General features: G+C 48.3%; 1 protein-coding gene and 1 long non-coding RNA gene across 2 annotated transcripts in view; one reads left to right on the top strand and one right to left on the bottom strand.

Annotated features, from left to right (window-relative positions):
- LOC309852832 overlaps positions 1–17,455 on the bottom strand; it is a 642,903-nt gene that overhangs the window by 287,407 nt on the left and 338,041 nt on the right. The window lies entirely within an intron of this gene.
- The window catches only part of PPP2R1A (protein phosphatase 2 scaffold subunit Aalpha), a 40,946-nt gene continuing 25,847 nt past the window's right edge, over positions 2,357–17,455 (top strand). The window contains exon 1 of the mRNA XM_082709998.1: positions 2,357–2,663. Within this exon, the coding sequence (XP_082566124.1) occupies positions 2,586–2,663 (78 nt within the window). The 5' untranslated portion in view covers positions 2,357–2,585. The remainder of the gene's footprint in view (positions 2,664–17,455) is intronic.

Genomic DNA, 17,455 nt, shown 5'->3' with positions numbered 1-17,455 from the left:
GTCTACAAATGTCTTACATGAAATTTACAACAAAAAAGCATTCTTACCAATAACCTAACTTCCAGAAGGCAGTGTCTTAATATTAAAGCTTTGCTAGAGGGAAAAAACAACCTTAATTTGACAAACAGCAAGTCCTCCGATATCTTACAGGTCCTCTTTAGTGTATGCAATTTCTCTTGAAAACCTCATGCTTTAATAAAATCACCTTTTTGCACCTATGATGTCTCAAGAATTCCTTTTTAGCCATCAGCTTCAGACCTCACCAACATTCAAAAACTACATCAACTGTCTGGCCTGATATTCCAAGTTTAGAATGCATCAACATGGACTCAATTGTAACAGTGTAGGAAGGGCCTCCAAAGTCCTGTGCTCGATGGAAAGGCCATATTCAGGAACAAAGGCCTTTCTAGCAGCAACTCAGCTTGACAGGAATAAGTGATGCCTATCCCTTCACAGGAAATTTTAAGCTCCACGCCGTAGCCAAAGCCACTGGCACTAGGAACCCTCAGTCCTCTGAGAGTGCCCTAAATGCATGGCACTGACACTGATGGTTTAGGTCAGCTGAAACCTAATAGTGTCCCTGGAGCCACTGGGTCCAGTTAGTCTCAGTGCTGCTCTGCAGAATGGAAATCAGAAGCAGGTCCTTCCTTCATTGGTCACATCTCAGAAACCTGGGCTGCTGCCAAGGGTCTAGCTATTCATCATGTTATTTGAAAACTATAGACTGGCAAATTAAGGACCATCTCCATCCACTTCCTTTTTGGGCTGTGAACTGTGGAAATCAATTGCAGTGCTGAAATACTTGTCTGGGTCACACGTTTAGATGCCTATAGTAAGGGTATGTTCTTCAGAGATTACTAGAATCAAGCTGCTGATTGAGCCATTTTATGACGCAGAGGTTCTCTGCAGGACACACTTGTGACACCCCCGCTGTCCTCCCCAGCATTACTGAGGTATACTTGGGAAATAAAATTGTATGATATTCAAAGTGTACCCTTAGCTATGAAGACGCATAGTCTCAGTGAGCTGGTAGGGTGGTGGGGAGATCTTGGGCACATGGAGATCAAGAATTGAAATATGCAATGCCACCACCATCCCATTTTTATGGGGAGCAGTTTCCTAAGTAGAGTGGGGAGGGGTGTTTTAAAAAGAAACATGGGTTTGAAGTTCAGACATGTCCAGGAGTCCTAACTCACTCAGCCTTGCCTTTCAAGAGGTTCGATGAAGGGGGAAGAAGCATTCCAAAGCTTCCCTCCCCCATCCCCCAAATCCCTCTGTTAAGGTGGTTCTCAGAGGTGGGTGGGGGCTTTGATGAGTGAGGCGTGGAACATACATTAGTCAGACATAACACTTCTTCCACTCTGTGTAAGGAGACAGACTCCAATGCATGGTCACAATGCCAGCCCTAGGGATGGACTTTCAGAGACAGAGACAGACAGACACGCAGGGTTGGGCTGTGGTGGTGGTCGTCGTTGTACGTGGCTCTGGGGGCTGGAAGACCAAGGCTGAAGAGCTGTGAAGGGGAGACATTTTATGCAGAGATCTGAGCATTAAATAGAAACTGCTCTAGAAGTAAAGGGATGGTGTGTTTAAATGCTCTGTGATTGAGGGGAAAACGCATGACCTCGTGAGAGGACGCTAATTTTCCAGGACCGCTGAAGGTCTTTTTTTTTTTTTTTTTTAGATTTTATTTATTTATTTGAAAGACAGAGATCACAAGTAGGCAGAAAGGCAGGCAGAGAGAGAGGAAAAGAAGCAGGTTCCCTGCTGAGCAGAGAGGCCCAAGACCCTGGGATCATGACCTGAGCTGAAGACAGAGGCTTTAACCTACTGAGCCACCAAGCCGCCCCTTCCAGGACCAGTGAAATGTAATACGGGGAGTAGAAGATGTGCTTAAAGCCGGTTTAGGAACCAGATCTACAGATCTACAAGGACCTTAAATATCAGTCTGAGGGCTTTGCGTTTCATCCAGAGAGTAAGGCAAGTCACCACTCTTCTTTAGGCTGCTGCATAATAAGGCAAAAACCAAAGACTCACTCGCGTCTCCTCCCTTACAAAGTTGCCCTTAACACGGCCGCCAACCACCAGAGCCACTAGCTTGGGAGCCAAAACTTGCAGGCCGTCTGGGTCCCCACATGACGTCATGCAAACTTCGCGGCGCTTGCGCAGAAACTTTGTCCCGGACTCGCCGGAGGACAGGTTTTTGCCTCCTTTGAATCCCTCCACTTATTGGCTAGGAACAACTGCTCGTCTCGCTCGTTGTTAGCGGTGACGTAGGCGGGTACAACCTTGGTCGCTAAGATACCGCATACTTCCGTTTCCTTCCGCTCTCTGCTAAACGGAGGCAGCCGACCTCAGTGCCTTCGACCAATGGCAAATGGGCACTGGGCGGGGCTTCGTTTGCCCGGACCAACGAAATGCGGGGTTGGCCCGGCGGAGCGCGGCCAATGACCGTGGGGCAGCCCCTGTAAAGTGGCTCGGGCGCCCCCACGCTGGTCTTTCGTCCTCTTCCCAGCCCTACCCCTCCCTGCCCCTGTTTCTGCACGGCGCCGGTCGCAGTCTGACAGGGACGGGACGGAGCCAAGATGGCGGCCGCCGACGGCGACGACTCGCTGTACCCCATTGCGGTGTTGATAGACGAGCTTCGCAACGAGGATGTTCAGGTCCGGAGGCCCCGGGGGTCTTGGGGAATACGGGAAGGGGTAATAGGGGCACCGACGGCCCTCGCGGAGAAAGCTCAGTGTTCGCTGGGAGTGGCGGAAGGGGGCGGCGGCCAATCAGCGCCCAGTTCTCACGTCTCCAGGTCCCAAGACTGGATGAGACGGCGCCCGGTATTGGGTATTAGCCCCCCGAGGGCGGGAGGCAGGCCTCTCTTGGAGGGGTCCCGGGCCTGCCTAGTGCGCGTGGCGGCCCGGGTCCTGGGAAGCAGCGGCGGGGGAGGGGGTTCGGCCACTTGGGGCAGAGGAAAGGGCTTGGTGGTTGGCGGCGGCCCCTGAATGGCCCTTTGGGGATGGGGGCGCAAGGCTCGCTCCGAGTGGGGGAGGGGCCCCGGGTTTGTCGGGGCTCTGGTAGGTTTTCTCCTTCCTATGTTCCGGCGGCTGGGCCTCAGCACTGTGGGGTGAACTTATAAATGGGGTCTGAGAGATGACGCTGCCTTTCCGATTCCTGCTCTCCCTCCCTCTTCAGTTTTGATGTAGATTCCCGAAGGGGAGGGGCGGCGAAAACACTCCGATTGCCAAGGGGGCAACTAGCCAAATTCAAGCGCGGATTTACGCTGAAATTCTCCCCAGCTTCTGGGATCCTGCCGAACAGCGGGTGGGCAGTTTATTCAACAGGTTAACATATTTGTGGTGAGTGGGATGGGGGCACGGCCAAGCCGTGCTGGCGAGTGGTTGAGAAGCCTAAGGACTCCCCGGTTTGCCCATCCCAGCTCCACCTCCCACCCACCGTGCGTGCGACCTTGTGCAAATTACTTCACGGCTCTGGGCTTGTTTTCCCTGAAATGTGGGCTAATAATAGTTCAGGCCTCACTTGGTGGTTGTGATGGGCTGGATGAGTTAGGACTACAAGTGAAATAGAACGGTGCCTCGTTGTTGTTAAGGGCCCAATAAATGTTAGCGGCAATTATTGGGAGTAGTAATTGAAGAGGCCCCATTCTCCCTTTATAGGGGCCTCAATTTTTGTTTATAAAATTGAGCGGATGGCACTGGGCCCAGCCTCTGAAGTTCGAGGTACATCACAAGTTGTGGAGTCAGACAGGCTGCTGTTGTACTCCTGGCTCTTCCACTTCTTGCTAATTGACATGGGCAAGTCGGTTAATCTCCTTAGTCCTTGCTTTCCTCTTCTCTCAAATGGAGGTAATTATCTAGTTCATAGGGTTCTTGTGTGGATTCATTTGTTCAGTAAACACTTGCCACGTATCAGTTATGGTGCTGAGGATATAATGGTGACACTAGTTGTTAAACAGGAAGCAGATGTGAAACAGCTGAATACATTATTAACAGGTGTGAGATGTGGGAAGGCAGGGCATTGTGATGGTGAATCAGTTAGTGTTGGGCCTCAGCTCTGAGTAGGGCATTATTTTAGGCACAGGTATACAAGAGGGAACAAGGTGACAAAAACTAGTGGCCTCATGGAGCTTTATGTTATAGTGTGGGGAGATAGACGAGAAGACAGTAAGTGCTTTGGAGAAAAATGAAGCAGGGATGTGGCGGATGGGGGAGTGTTACAAGTTTAGAGAGAATGGCCAGGTAAGGCCTTCAAGGGAACATTTGAGCAGAGATGCGAAATGAGGAACAGGTCCTCATAGGTATCTGGTGAATAACATTCCAGGTAAAGGAAGCCAGTGCAAAGGTTCTATGGCAGCACTGTGCAACACATGTTCTGCGAACTGCAGGAAGCCAATATGACCAACAGCTCACCAACAGAATGAGCTGTTGGTGTTGGGAGATGAAGATGAAGGAGGCTGTGACTCAGAAGGATCTTATGAGCAGTGACTTAAACAAGGGGTTGCCAGATCATTGAGCACAGTTAAAGAAAGAGTTCTTGAGGTGTTTACGATGCAGCTTAATGCGTTTATTTAAATAACATGGGGACCTGTGGACAGAAGAAGCTGTACTTTTGCTCTCTTAAAGCCAGTGGTTTTATGCTTAGTGCTCAAGGGGCAGGGATGTGCAGGGAATATTAGATCATAAGTTTTTTTTCGAATTTTTACTCATAAAACTACTTTCACAAGGTTTCTCTGGTGCTTGTTATTTTGCTTAGTATTAACTATCGGTGAGATGTATAGGTAGTCATGAGACCCTTTAAGAACATAGCAAACAGCTAATTTCTGGTCCTTTTTGAAACTATGCAGGCTGTAGGTCAGCCTTCTGGGCTAAAGGTGAACATTTTCTGCTTCTTTCCCTCATCACAGGAATTGGCATATGGCCAGGGGTGGCCTTTGCCTTTTTATTTTTTAATAAAGTATTATTGAAAACACAGATCCTTCAATTTACATATTATCCATGGCTGCTTTTGTGACACAACAGCAGGGTAGAGTTGAGTAGTTGCCACAGAGACAAATATTTGAGGCTTTTATTTTAAAAGCTAAAATATTTACTACCTAGTTCTTTACAGTAAGGAGAGTGTCCGCCTTAGACTTAAACACCTCTGTATTAAACCCCACCCTTTCTTCCTCAACCTGCCCCCACCTGCTGCCCCCAGAGTAGCCCATTACCAGGTCCATAAAGACCTTGGCTGACATGTGCTCTTCAGTGTAGTAGCCACTCTGTGGCTCTTGAACACATCAGATGTGGCTGAATTGAGTTGAGATGTACTTGTAAGTAAATACATACCAGATTTAAGAGACATGCTATGGAGAGTGTTAAACATCAGGGTGAAGCTTTTCATCTTGATTACCCATTGAAATGATAAAAACATTGGGTTAAATAAAATATATTAATTTTGTATGCTTAGTATTTTTTTATTAATGTTACCAGAAAATATAAACTTATCTGTATGGCTTGTATTTATTGTCTGCATTGTTTCTTTCTTTTTTGTCTGTATTATATATCTGTCGGTGTGTGCTGACTCTAGGTCATGCTGTATTCATATATAGAGAAAGAAAGCCAGTGGGTTATTTTTTTAAACACTAAATATTTTGTTCTACAACTTACACTTTTCACTTAGTATTTCTTCCTTATCTTTTCATGCTGGTACATACAGATCTGTGTTTAAAAGGAGTTTGAACGTTTTCCCAAGAATCAGAGACAAAAATCTCAGAGATTGCATCTGTGCCCATGTGTATGGGCTTTCTGAGGGCAGGGCTCGGCTCTGAGACATGGCTCTGATTCATCTCAGGATTCAGCGGCTCAGTACAGGCCTCAGAATAGAGGAGCGCAGAAAGGATTGAATGAATAATGATAATGGTGGATATCTGTTGGGTGCTTGCTCTAAGCTAACTGCTACCAAGGGCATTGCATTTATGAGCTTCCTGAATTCTCATCGCCACCCTCTGAAGTAGGTCCTGTGTCTTCCTGAGCAGGAAACTAAAGCACAGCCTAGTATGTAGCTTGATCAGATTCATGCGGCTGAGAAGTGGAGGACCCAGGAAAGGTTCCCAAAAGATGTGTAAGACCTAAGGAGAGAGTGGAATTTGGGGCAGACAGAAACTTGCTGACTATATTCATATGCCAGATATTTTAATTGGTCTTTAATGAGACAATCTAGGATACTAGAATGAACATGGGATTGGGCACCCTCTAGTCTTGATTGATTTGCTCAGCAAATAATTGTCCAGCACCTCTATGCACCAGATTGTTTTAAATGCTAGAACACAGCAGGGAGTAAAACAGCGAAGCTTCTGCTTCATGGGGCTTGTGTTCTAGTAGAGGAGGCAGACAGTAGGTCGAGAGTGTGATGTCAGTGGCAGTAATTGCTTACTGGAAAAATTAGGTAGGTTAATAAAAAATAATAATAAGGCAGGCTCCAGGGCCTAGAGCAAGCCCAGGGCTGCTTTTTATTTTATTTATTTATTTATAGGTTTTATTTATTTGAGGAAGAGGGAGAAGCAGACAGCAGACTCCCCTCTGAACCCATTGTGGGGCTCAGTTCCAGGACCCTTAGATCATGTCCTGAGCTAAAGTCAGCTGCTTAACCAGCTGAGCCCCGCCAGACACTCCTCATCGCTGCTTTTTAGATAGGATAGTCAAGGAGGTGATAGTGGAGGAAGTGAGGGTCACTGGGGAAGTGATATTGAGCCCTAGGTGGGCGCGTGCTAGTTGTGTTCAGAAAACAGCAAGCAGGCCAGCGGGGCTGAAGCAGGAAGAACGGCAGAGTGGTGAGAGGTGAGGACTAGTCTGGAGTGAGATCAAGTGAAGGCCTGCGGACCAGGTCAAGGGCTTCTGTGAGTTTCAGTTCCTTTGCAAGGCTTCGCATGGAGAAATGACATGTTCTGGCTTAATTCTAAAGGATCCTCTTGGCTATTGAGTAGGGGCCGGGGAGGAGCATATGGACCTGTTGGGGTGTCCTTGCAGAGTTGGCACCCAGGACTGGCGTTGGTGCATGGTTGTAAGGAGTAGAGGTTAAACTCTGGGTCTGTTGACAGGAGGGCAGGTGGGATTTGCTGGTGGGTGGGATGTAATGCGTTGAGTGGTAAAGTGGGGAGTCAGGGGTGACAGCTTTGAATCCCACTTCTCCTAGTTTGTCCCTTGTGTGTCCTTGGACCAATACTTTTTTCTCACTGGGCTGGGATTCCTCGTCTGTGGAGTGGAGTGATGATGAGGAAGAAGCATCTGCTGGGGAGATTGTGAAGATGCAGTGGAATTGGCAAATTAAGTGGCTGCTTGGAAGTAAGCATTCAGTATGTGATGACCTTGTTCTGTGGTGGTAGCTTTTTGTGTTTCTACTTGGGAAAGTGATGTGCAAAGAGATGGCATCCCTTACCCTAAGGCCTTCCCAGTCAGTAAGAAGCAGAGGCCGGACTGCAGTATCCAGTTGTTCAGGGCCCCGTGTTACTTACAGCGTGGTCTGTTGGGTGAGAGGCTATGTCTCTATTAGACTCTGTTTTCTCATCTATAAAATGGGAGTGATTTTGTAACTTAGGTATTTGTAAGGGGGTTGTGAGGATTAAATAGTATGGTACATGGGAAATGCTTAGAACCGTGCTTGACGTGTTGTGAATTTTCAGTAAGTGTTGGCCTATAGTAGTCATGGTGGGGATGAGATCATGGGGGCTTTGTCAAGGCGAGGTGCCTGAGTATTTTCGAAGACTGTTCTGTTGTATTTATTTTTTTAAGAGAGCGCGTGCATGAGCCAGAGCAGGGAGAGGGAGAAGCCAACTCCCTCCTGAGCGCAGACCCCCGATGTGGGGCTTGATCCCAGGACCTCGAGGTCATGACCTGAGTTGACATCTGTAGTTGGACGCCCATCCGACTGCACCGCCCAGGTGCCCTTTAAAGACTGTTCTTTTCCTGATTCCTCTAGAGCAGTGGTTCTCAGCTCTGGCTGACTTTGTTTCCCCAGAAAACAAATGTCCGGAGGTATTTTTGGTGGTCAGGACTGGTGGGGGGAGTGCATCTGGGATCCCGCAGGGAGAGGCCTATGATGCTGCCCAGTGTCTTACTGATACACAGGACGGCCCCCACCACGGAGGTGCTCTGGCTGCAGATGTCAGTCTTGCCTCGGTTTAGAGACCCTGCTGTGCACCCAGCAGCGCCATGAGTACTTTGTGTTCGTTAAGTCCTCGTAAACGACATCAGAGATAGGTGCTAATTTACTTTCCTCTAGGAGTTTTTTAGTAGTTAAATATCTGATGTCAGAAATGGCCACATGTTTTCACCTGTTCCTCACTCTCCCTCAGGTTTGTGGGGGGTTTGTTTGTTTTTAAGTGTTTTAAAAGTCAGTTCCAGGCTTCAGACATTTTCCCCCACATGCTTTGTTATGCATGTCTCACTCACACTGGGTGACAGTGCTGCTGTCATCTGCATCAGACCAGGCCGTTCTGATCCCTCAGGCTCCTCTAAACCTCAGATTTCCCCAAGGGCTTCAGAAGTCTCCTTTACATTGGGCATGTTTAAGTCAGTTTATGAATTTGACTGTGAGTCGTGGCATTTATTTATTTATTTATTTTTTGAGTCGTGGCATTTATGTAAGTAACAACGCTAGGAAATAGCCAAGGGCACTGTGTTTCCAGGGTAGCACTCAGTCCTCACCACCAGGCTGAGCCCCCTGTGCAGACAAAGTCTAGGATTGAAAGTAACACAGGGCGACAGTGCCACGGTGGAAGCAGACCTGGGTTTTGAGTTCTGCTCTTCTGGCCACTTCATAAGTTCCTCAGCCCTTCGGCCTTGATTTTCTTGTTATGTGAAGAAAGGATGGAAGACTCACAGGCTGGGTGGTGTGGGGTTAGTGGGGCGGACTGTGGAAAGACCCTGTGGCAGCTCGCCCCGTGTCTCCAGAGCATGGACCTAAAGCTCCAGCTTCTTTTCATGGTGTGCGCGGGCAACCGGTGAAGCGGAACTTAGAGTCAAGGTTGCTCTCCGGGCGGTTAAACTGGGGGGACGGCTGCGTAAGAAAGCAGTGCAGAAGCGGGCTGCTGCTGCAGTATGCGCCGCAGTTCCCCGGATGGCTGCACGCTCCTCTCTGCCCCGCCTGCCTGGCTGTGGAATGACTGTGGGCTGCCGTGTGCCTCTGGCGCTGTGGTAGCAATTACAGGGAGACCGTGTGTGGGGCACCTAGCTGTGGTCCTGGCACATAAGTAGTCTAAGGTGTAGTTGGGTGTTCAAAAACTGAAATTGTTTCTTTTTATGATTTTTGGTGAGCCCAGCCCTGTACTAGGTTCAGGAATCACCATTGGTAACAGTCCTGACCCTTGTCCCGGAGACTGGTCACCTTCCAGATAAGGGAAGCAGGCACATCCATGAGCGGTTATCATGCTAGGCAAACTGCTGTGAGAAGTAACTCACTCCGGCGCTGCGGCTTCTGAGCGTGCAGCACTTATACCCGCTGCCTCGCCCCTGAAACGTGAAATACGTAAGGAGCGATGGTGAAGGAGAGCGAACAGTGAGGTGCTTGCCGCCTGCGAGGCTCTGTCTCCAGGTTCTCCTTGTACGAATATTCCAGCAGTCCCGTGAGGTCAGCTCTGCTGTTAATTCCCATTTTACAGGGAGGAGACAGAAGCTCCAAGTGCCCAGACTGGCCCAGGGACCCTTAGCTAGTAGGTAAAGCCAGAGTACATGCTCATTTATCATATATTTTTAAAAATTTCTTCAAATAATGTAGAAATACAGGTTGTGGTGCCCATTTTCACCCTTCAGCAACGCTAAATGATTACCAGGTGGGAGCTTGGTTTTTCCCACCCACACACATTATGTTCATTTAAAAACGTGACCCTTTGTGGAACAAGGAAGAAAGATACATAGACTAGGACTTTGTAGGAGGTGGAGAGACTTCTCCTGGCCGGCCAAGGCTCCGTGTTAAGTTACACACCTTACATTACAGACCCCAGTGCCCCGTTGCTGGCCACCACCTGTTCCAGACAGCAGCAGTCTGGAGCATACGCCCCTAGACACTTTTATCTCTGCTTGTATTCACATTTGTAGTTCCTTTATTTAAAAAAAAGAAAAAAAAATCCTGCAGATATTGATTGGGCTTTAACTCCATGCCAGGTGTTGTCCTAGATTCTTGGGGCGCGGGGGAAAGAAGACAGGGTCCCTGCCCTGTGAAGCTAGTGTTCTAGTGGGGCAGGACAAACTGAGCGGAGAAGTCTGTGTCAGGACTGCTGAGAGCGCTTAACATGTGGGGAGAGACAGCATGCTGTTTCCCCGGGGTGCTCGTGTGTGAGGATCCAGCAGAGGCCTGAGTAAAGTGGGGGAAACCCTGAGGTGACTGGAGGGAGAGTGTTTCAGGCTGAGGAAACAGTACATCAGCAAGTGCGAAGAGCTGGGTGAAGGTGGTGTTGCATTGGTTTTACTGTCGAGGAAGCCGTTGACAGGATTTCCGGGGGTATGGGGGTGGTGGGCAGTGAGAGTGGGTGAGGAGGGGCTAGATTCTGTTGGGCCTCATAGACCATAGCAAGGCCTTTAGATTTCACTCCAAAGGGAAGGTGGATTGCCTGTGGCTTGCAAGATACACATTTGTGACAGGGAAGCTCCCTGGGCTCACACTGTACGTGTTTGGGTCAGGGAAACTTGGTGGATCCAATGGAAACACTGACCTTAAAAAGTGAGTAGTGCTTCTACAGTGGATGCGGTGGCTGGAAGGGAGATGTTGTATGTGTGTCTCCATGTACTGGGCTCTGTGCTGAGGGCCACTGGGCACAGAGGCAGCCCCAGCCCGGGGTGACAGGCTCTCGCAAAACCATGTATGTGGAACGTCATGGGCACTTGACAGGAACCTACTCGGGGGACAGTGCACAGGGTAGACTTCAGCACTGTGCCACGATCAAGGACAGCAAGGATTTCTTGTTGATGTTATTAATAGCTGCTCCAACAGGAATATCATAGAGAACCCGACCAACAGTTGTTCCGGCAAGTTAAGGGCTCATTTTTTCCTTACATGACCAGTTCGGCAGCTCAAGGCTGTCACAGAATTGGGTCAGAGTATGCTGTTCCTTTGAGCTGCCTCGTGTGGCCACAAGATCGTTGCTCTGTCTGTTGTTGTTAAGTCCTCACAGAACCACACTGGAAGCAGGGGCTGACCTCGGAGAGAGAAGTTTTTTTTTTTCCTTGTCATCCTCCCTTTTTTCCCAAGGAGGAGAGTCTTTGTTGAAGGCTGACTTGCCCTTGTCTCTTTGTCCAGAACTAGGTCATGTGTTGAGTTCACTGGAATTCAGTTTGGCTGTAAATACGGGGAAAATTCTAAATGAGGCTTAAATAGCTTGAGGTTTATTTCTGACTTACGACCAAAAAGTCTGAAGGCAATGCGGCTGGTATGGCACTCTTTCTGTCTCTGGTGTTAGGGTCTCAGGCTCTTCCACTTCGTACACTGCTTGCGTGTCACCCATCCTACCCTCCCCATCTCCAGGTTCACATCATGATCCCAAGGTGGCTGCTAAAGCCCAGCCATCATAGCCCCATTCCATGCAGGAAAGAGGGAAGATGAGTGTGACCACAGATCCCCTTATGGACACTTCCTAGAAGTCACACACACCATTCCCACTGAGATTTCACTGGCCAGGCGTTAATTTCACGTTGGATGAAAAAGTGATTCAAATGTCTTTTCCTGGGGGTCATGTGCATAGCTGAAAACCAGGGGTTATGAGCGGCAGTATAATCCAGTGCAGGAGCTCTATTTTTTTTTTTTTAAATTAACATGTATATTGTTTTAGGGTTACAGGTCTGTGATTCATCTGTCTTAGACAGTCACAGCGCTCACCATAGGACATACTGTCCATGGTGTCCATCACCCAGTCACCCACTCCATCCCTCCCACTCACCTCCATGAGAGCAACCCTCAGTTTGTTTCTTGAGATTAAGACTCCCTTATGGGGCGCCTGGGTGGCTCAGTGGTTAAGCCGCTGCCTTCGGCTCAGGTCATGATCTCAGGGTCCTGGGATCGAGTCCCGCATCGGGCTCTCTGCTCAGCATGGAGCCTGCTTCCTCCTCTCTCTCTCTCTGCCTGCCTCTCTGCCTACTGGTGATTTCTCTCTGTCAAATAAATAAATAAAATCTTTAAAAAAAAAAAAAAAAAAAAAAAAAGACTCCCTTATGGTTTGTCTCCCTCTCTGGTTTCATCTTATTTCACTTTTCCCTCCCTTCCCCTACAATCCTCTGTCTTGTTTCTCATATTCCTTGTATCAGTGAGATCATATAATAATTGTCTTTCTCTGATTGACTTATTTCACTTAGCATAATACCCTCTAGTTCCAACCACATCGTTACAAATGGCAAGATTTCAGTTTTGATGGCTGCATAATATTCCATTGTATGTAGATACCACACCTTCTTTATCCATTCATCTGTTGATGGACATCTGGCTCATTCCACAGTTTGGCAATTGTGGACATTGCTGCTATGAACATTGGGGTGCATGTGCCTCTGCGGATCACTACATTTGTATCTTTAGGGTAAATACCCAGAGTGGGTCATAGGGTAGCTCTATTTTCAGCTTTTTGAGGAACCTCCATGCTGTTTTCTAGAGTGGCTACACCAGCTTGCATTCCCACCAACAGGGTAGGAGGGTTCCCCTTTCTCCGCATCCTGTTGTTTCCTGACTTGTTAATTTTAGCCATTCTGACTGGTGTGAAGTGGGATCTCACTATAGTTTTGATTTGTATTTCCCTGATGCCGAGTGATGTGGAGCACTTTTTCATGTGTCTGCAGGCCATTTGACTGTCATCTTTGCAGAAATGTCAGTGCAGAAGCCCTTAACCTGGGGCCCATCTCAGATTCCAGTACAGGTCCATCAATTCGGGTGGGGAAAATAACACCTTTATTTTCAATAACCTGTAACTCCAATTTAACTTTCCTCCTATTAGGAATTGTAGTATTACAATAGCAAAGTATAGGAAGTGTCAGCAAAAGCCTGTGGGAATCATGACCATTCACATCTTTTGGCATCTGTTGCGGGTACTTCTAGTGTTGTCTGTGTTCTCCTCCGTTTAAAACTATGGTTCTTAGACTTGCTGTGAGCACACACACCCCCAAATTAAAAACACAGAAATACAGATTGATGCAACTGCGTAACAGCCAGGTGATTGGGGTTCATCCTGGCTCTGCCACCTATAAGCTGTGAGAGGTTACTTAACTTTCCTGTGCCTTTGTTTCCTCGGCCACGTAATGGGTGATCCTGAATCTTCATGCGATTGTCTTGGGGATCAAATGAGTTAAGACATGAAGGCTCCTAGAATAGTGCCTGGCACACAGTATGCACCATGGAGTATTTGCTGTTATTTTACTTTTACTGGGAGAGAAAGGAAAGGAGACCCCAGGAGGAAAGCTGGCCTGCTGCCATGTGTGCCCTTCTTGAGATGCCTGAACAAAATCAGGGTGCTGTCAACAGGGTAGGTCAAAGCTGTCATTATTGTGTTTGTTAGTCGAAGGGTATTTCCAGGTTTATGTCACTTGGTAGTCATAGTAACCTTTTGAGGATGGGTGATATTTAATCCCCATTTTGCAGATGAGGACGTTGAGACCCAGAAAGGTACAGAGTGGCCCGAGATCCCATAGCTAATATGTAAAGGTGCTTAGCTAAAGGTGGCTTTGGCCCCAGAGCTCCTCCCTGCCTTTCTTGAGTGTTCCTGGTGCTGTCTGTGCTGAGAAAGGCAAGCTGACATTTTCAGTGACACCAAAACCAGTGTCTCCGGGGACAGCAGGAGGGAAGGGGGCTCTTTAGCATGGCAGAGATGGCTTGATTCTTATGCACCCGCCCCTTGGGCACCTTTCTTAAATATAGAGATGTTTAGATGAAGAGTCTGGGTGCCTGGCTTCCAATCTGGGCTCTTGTTGCTTTTCTGGCAAATGACAGCTTCTCTGTGCATGGGCATCCTCACCCTTAGAACAACACCTGCCTCAGAGCTCACTTCTAAGGATCAGATGTGTTCCTTCTCCACGTCACGCACTTGGGTGCTGTCGGGCACCTAGTAGGCAGTCAGATGTCAGCAGCTCTTGTTGGCATTACGCTTACACTCATCCCCTGCTAGTGTCTTGTCCTCAAGGCTGCTGCTCAGCTATCAGGGCCGTGGCCCTTGGATGCATTTCCCCATTGCCCAGCTGAGAGAGGAACCCAAAGCTCAAACTGGAAGGCGACAGAGAGGAAGGAAACAAGCATCTAAGTCAGTAGGCCCCCCCCATATTTTATTATGGAGAACTTCAGACCTGCAGAACATTGAGAGTCGGACAAAGGCCAGCAGACTGCGATCCATAGACCGAATTCCACCTGTGGTCTGCTTTTTTGCAAATGCAGTTTGCCTGTTGGGTTGCATATTGTGTGGTTCTGTGGCTGTTTTTGTGTCAGTGCACGGTTGAGTAGTTAGGACAGAGACTCTGTGGCCCAAGATGCTGAAAGTACATACTTGCCAGCAGTTTACAAGGAAGGTTTATATTCACCACCTGTAGTCATTCACCATTAGTGCTCACCATGTTTCGTTATGTTTCTGTTGGTCTGTCTCTATGGGTGATTTATTTTTAGGCTAAATAAGATGAAGTTCTCATAATACTTCATCTCTAGGTTCATTGGTGCTGGAGAGCTGAGTGTTCAGACTGCGTTAAACCCAAATACCCAGTGACTATATGAGAAATGTGAACGCATTTTTCTGAAAGGAGAGGCCACCATGGCATTTCCTTGGAGTGACAGTATTGTCTGTGATTTCTGAGATTTTTAAACCCCGGGACCAGGGAACTGATGTAGGATCACAGTCACTCACAGACCTCTCTTGGAAAAGCACTGGCTGAGAGAGCCCCGTCCCTTCTTGTTGTGCCTCCCCTTCCAGGAAGAGGATGCCTTCTCTGTGCCCAGCAGTGGCTTACTCACTCTCCAGGGTGTTTCCCTCCACCCCCACACGCATGACCTCACCTCTTTCTGCCACAGCCCTGCGAGCCAGGAGGAGAGGCCACACTATTGTGCTGGAGAAACAAGGGTTTCCATTCCCAGTGGGCTGTACCATCAGGGGTCCCAGCTCTCTCTCGGCTCTGGCTTCGGCACGTGTCTGCCTCTCTCAGGTCCCTGTGTTCACAGTCTTGAAAGGGAGCGTTGGATACCAACCTCCCTAGGAGTGAGAGGATTGAAAGAGGTCGTAACACCTAAATGCTCCATGTGAGACCTGTCCTGTGTTAGCCAAATGTGTTAGAGTCCTCGGTGCCACAACAAAGCACTACTCATTTGGTGGCTTAATGCAACAAAAATTATTCTCACAGTTCTGGAGGCCAGAAATTTGAAGTAAGGTGTCAGCAGTTTTGCTTCCTTCGGGAGACTCTGAAGATTCCTTTCATAGCTGCTGGCTTGTGGTAGCTGATGGCAATTCCTGGTGCTCCATAGCTTGTGGACACATTCCCTCTATCTCTCCCTCCATCCTCATCCTTCTGCTCCCTGTGTCTCCATGTCTACTCCTTTTCTGTTTCTTTTCTTTTTTTAAATTTTCATTTACTTGAGAGAGGGAGAGAGAATGAACTGGAGGAGAGGCAGACTCCCCACTGAGCTGAGAGTCCGATGTGGGGCTCGATCCCAGAACCCTGGGATCATGACCTGAACTAAAGGCAGATGCTTTACTGACTGGCTTAACCACCGAGGTTCCCCCTTTTCTGTTTCATCAGGACACAGTCGTTGGCTGTGTAGAGAAAACTCGCTCTTCTGTTTGTCTCCTTGACTCTTCCATCACTACCACACTCCACACTTCTGATACCATGTGTGAGGTTTTTCCCATGCCACACAGTTCTCTGCAATGCCAGCTAGATGTCTTACAGTTCATTTCAGTTGTAATGCTAACCAGAAGCAGTGCTGACCCTGCAGGTGAAGGGCTCTGTCCCTCGAAACCGCCCCCACTTCAGGTGCCTGTCTCAAGTAATAGGTCCCCACGTTACCCACAACTTGTCAGACTTGCCTACACATTGGAGGTTCCCATGATCCTGTCCTTGGATTCGATGATTTTCCAGAACAGCTCACAGAACTCAGGGAAACACTTAACATTTATCAGCCTTTTTTTTTTTTTCTTTTTAAGATTTTACTTATTTATTTGACAGAGATCACAAGTAGGCAGAGAGGCAGGCAGAGAGAGAGGAGGAAGCAGGCTTCCTGTGGAACAGAGAGTCCTATGTGGGGCTCGATTCCAGGACTCTGAAGGCAGAGGCTTGAACCCACAGAGCCACACAGTCGCCCCTATCAGCTTATTTCTAATAAAAGATTCAGATGAACATGCACATGAAGAGCGACGCAGGGTGAGATTGGGACAGGTCCTACGCACAGGGGCTTCTGTTCCTCTGCAGTTGGGGTGTGCCACCCTCTTGGTACCTGGATGTTGTCACAAACCTGGAAGCTCCCCAGGCCCTGTGCTTTGAGGATTTTTATGAAAGGCTCATCACGTAGGTATGATTGATCATTAAGTCCATCTCCAGCCACTTTCCCGGTGTTGAGGATAGCGCTGGAAGTTCCAAGCTTCTGATGATGGCTTGGTCTTTCCGGTGACTAGTCCCCATCCAGGAGCCCACCAAGATATGCTTCATTGGAACGAAAGACAGTGCTGTTGCTCAGGAAATCCCAAGGGCTTTAGGAGCTCTCAGCAGGAACCAGGGGCAGAGACCATTAAATGTATTTTCTGTTTCACTGTTTCCCGGGCTCCCCCCTAAATTGGGGGTGATTTCATCTTGAGATGCTGACTTCATTACATCTGCAAAGTCCTTATTTTCACATTCTTGAGTATAGGGGGTTAGGACCAGACCATATCTTCAGGGGGCCATTCTTCAACTTATTATGGTGGTGCTGTTGCTACTGCTAACAGTGCTCCTGCTTGTGTAGCAATGTTGTTACCTTGTTTGTTCTGTTGTAATTGCTGCTCACTGGTGGTCCCAGGTTTCAGTCACTGCCCCACAGCATCTGAACCGTGTGACCCTTAGAAGGGACTTTTGCTGCTTAAGCCTGTTTCCTCCTATGCAGAGTAGGGCTTATAACACATCTGACCTCTGGGTTGTTGTGAGAGCCTGTACGTGTGAGTTCCTAGCCTAGGACCTGGCACAGAGTAAACATGCCGGAATGTGGCCACCCCTTTTGGAGCATGTCAGGTGATGCTGAGTGCGGGAGGGGACGAAGCAGAGGAGGGGGACCAGCCGTGTGGGGACGCAGTGTGCAGTTGTAGAGAGTGGTCTTGGAAACACCACTGCAGGGGTATCTGCTCAGTAGGACTCAGTGGGTGCTTTCACTGAGGCCACTGCTAACACCATAATTTAGTGACTCAGTCACTTGGTAGGTGTGTGCCGAGTTACTATGCCATATCCTGACATTAGGCTTCCAGAGGCTGCCTGGGTCCGGCGCTGTCACACACTCC

This window comes from Mustela nivalis (genome assembly GCF_964662115.1).
Source record: "Mustela nivalis genome assembly, chromosome: 18".
In the NCBI taxonomy this organism is placed as follows: Eukaryota; Metazoa; Chordata; class Mammalia; order Carnivora; family Mustelidae; genus Mustela; species Mustela nivalis.
This window is presented reverse-complemented; position numbering and strand designations above follow the sequence as displayed.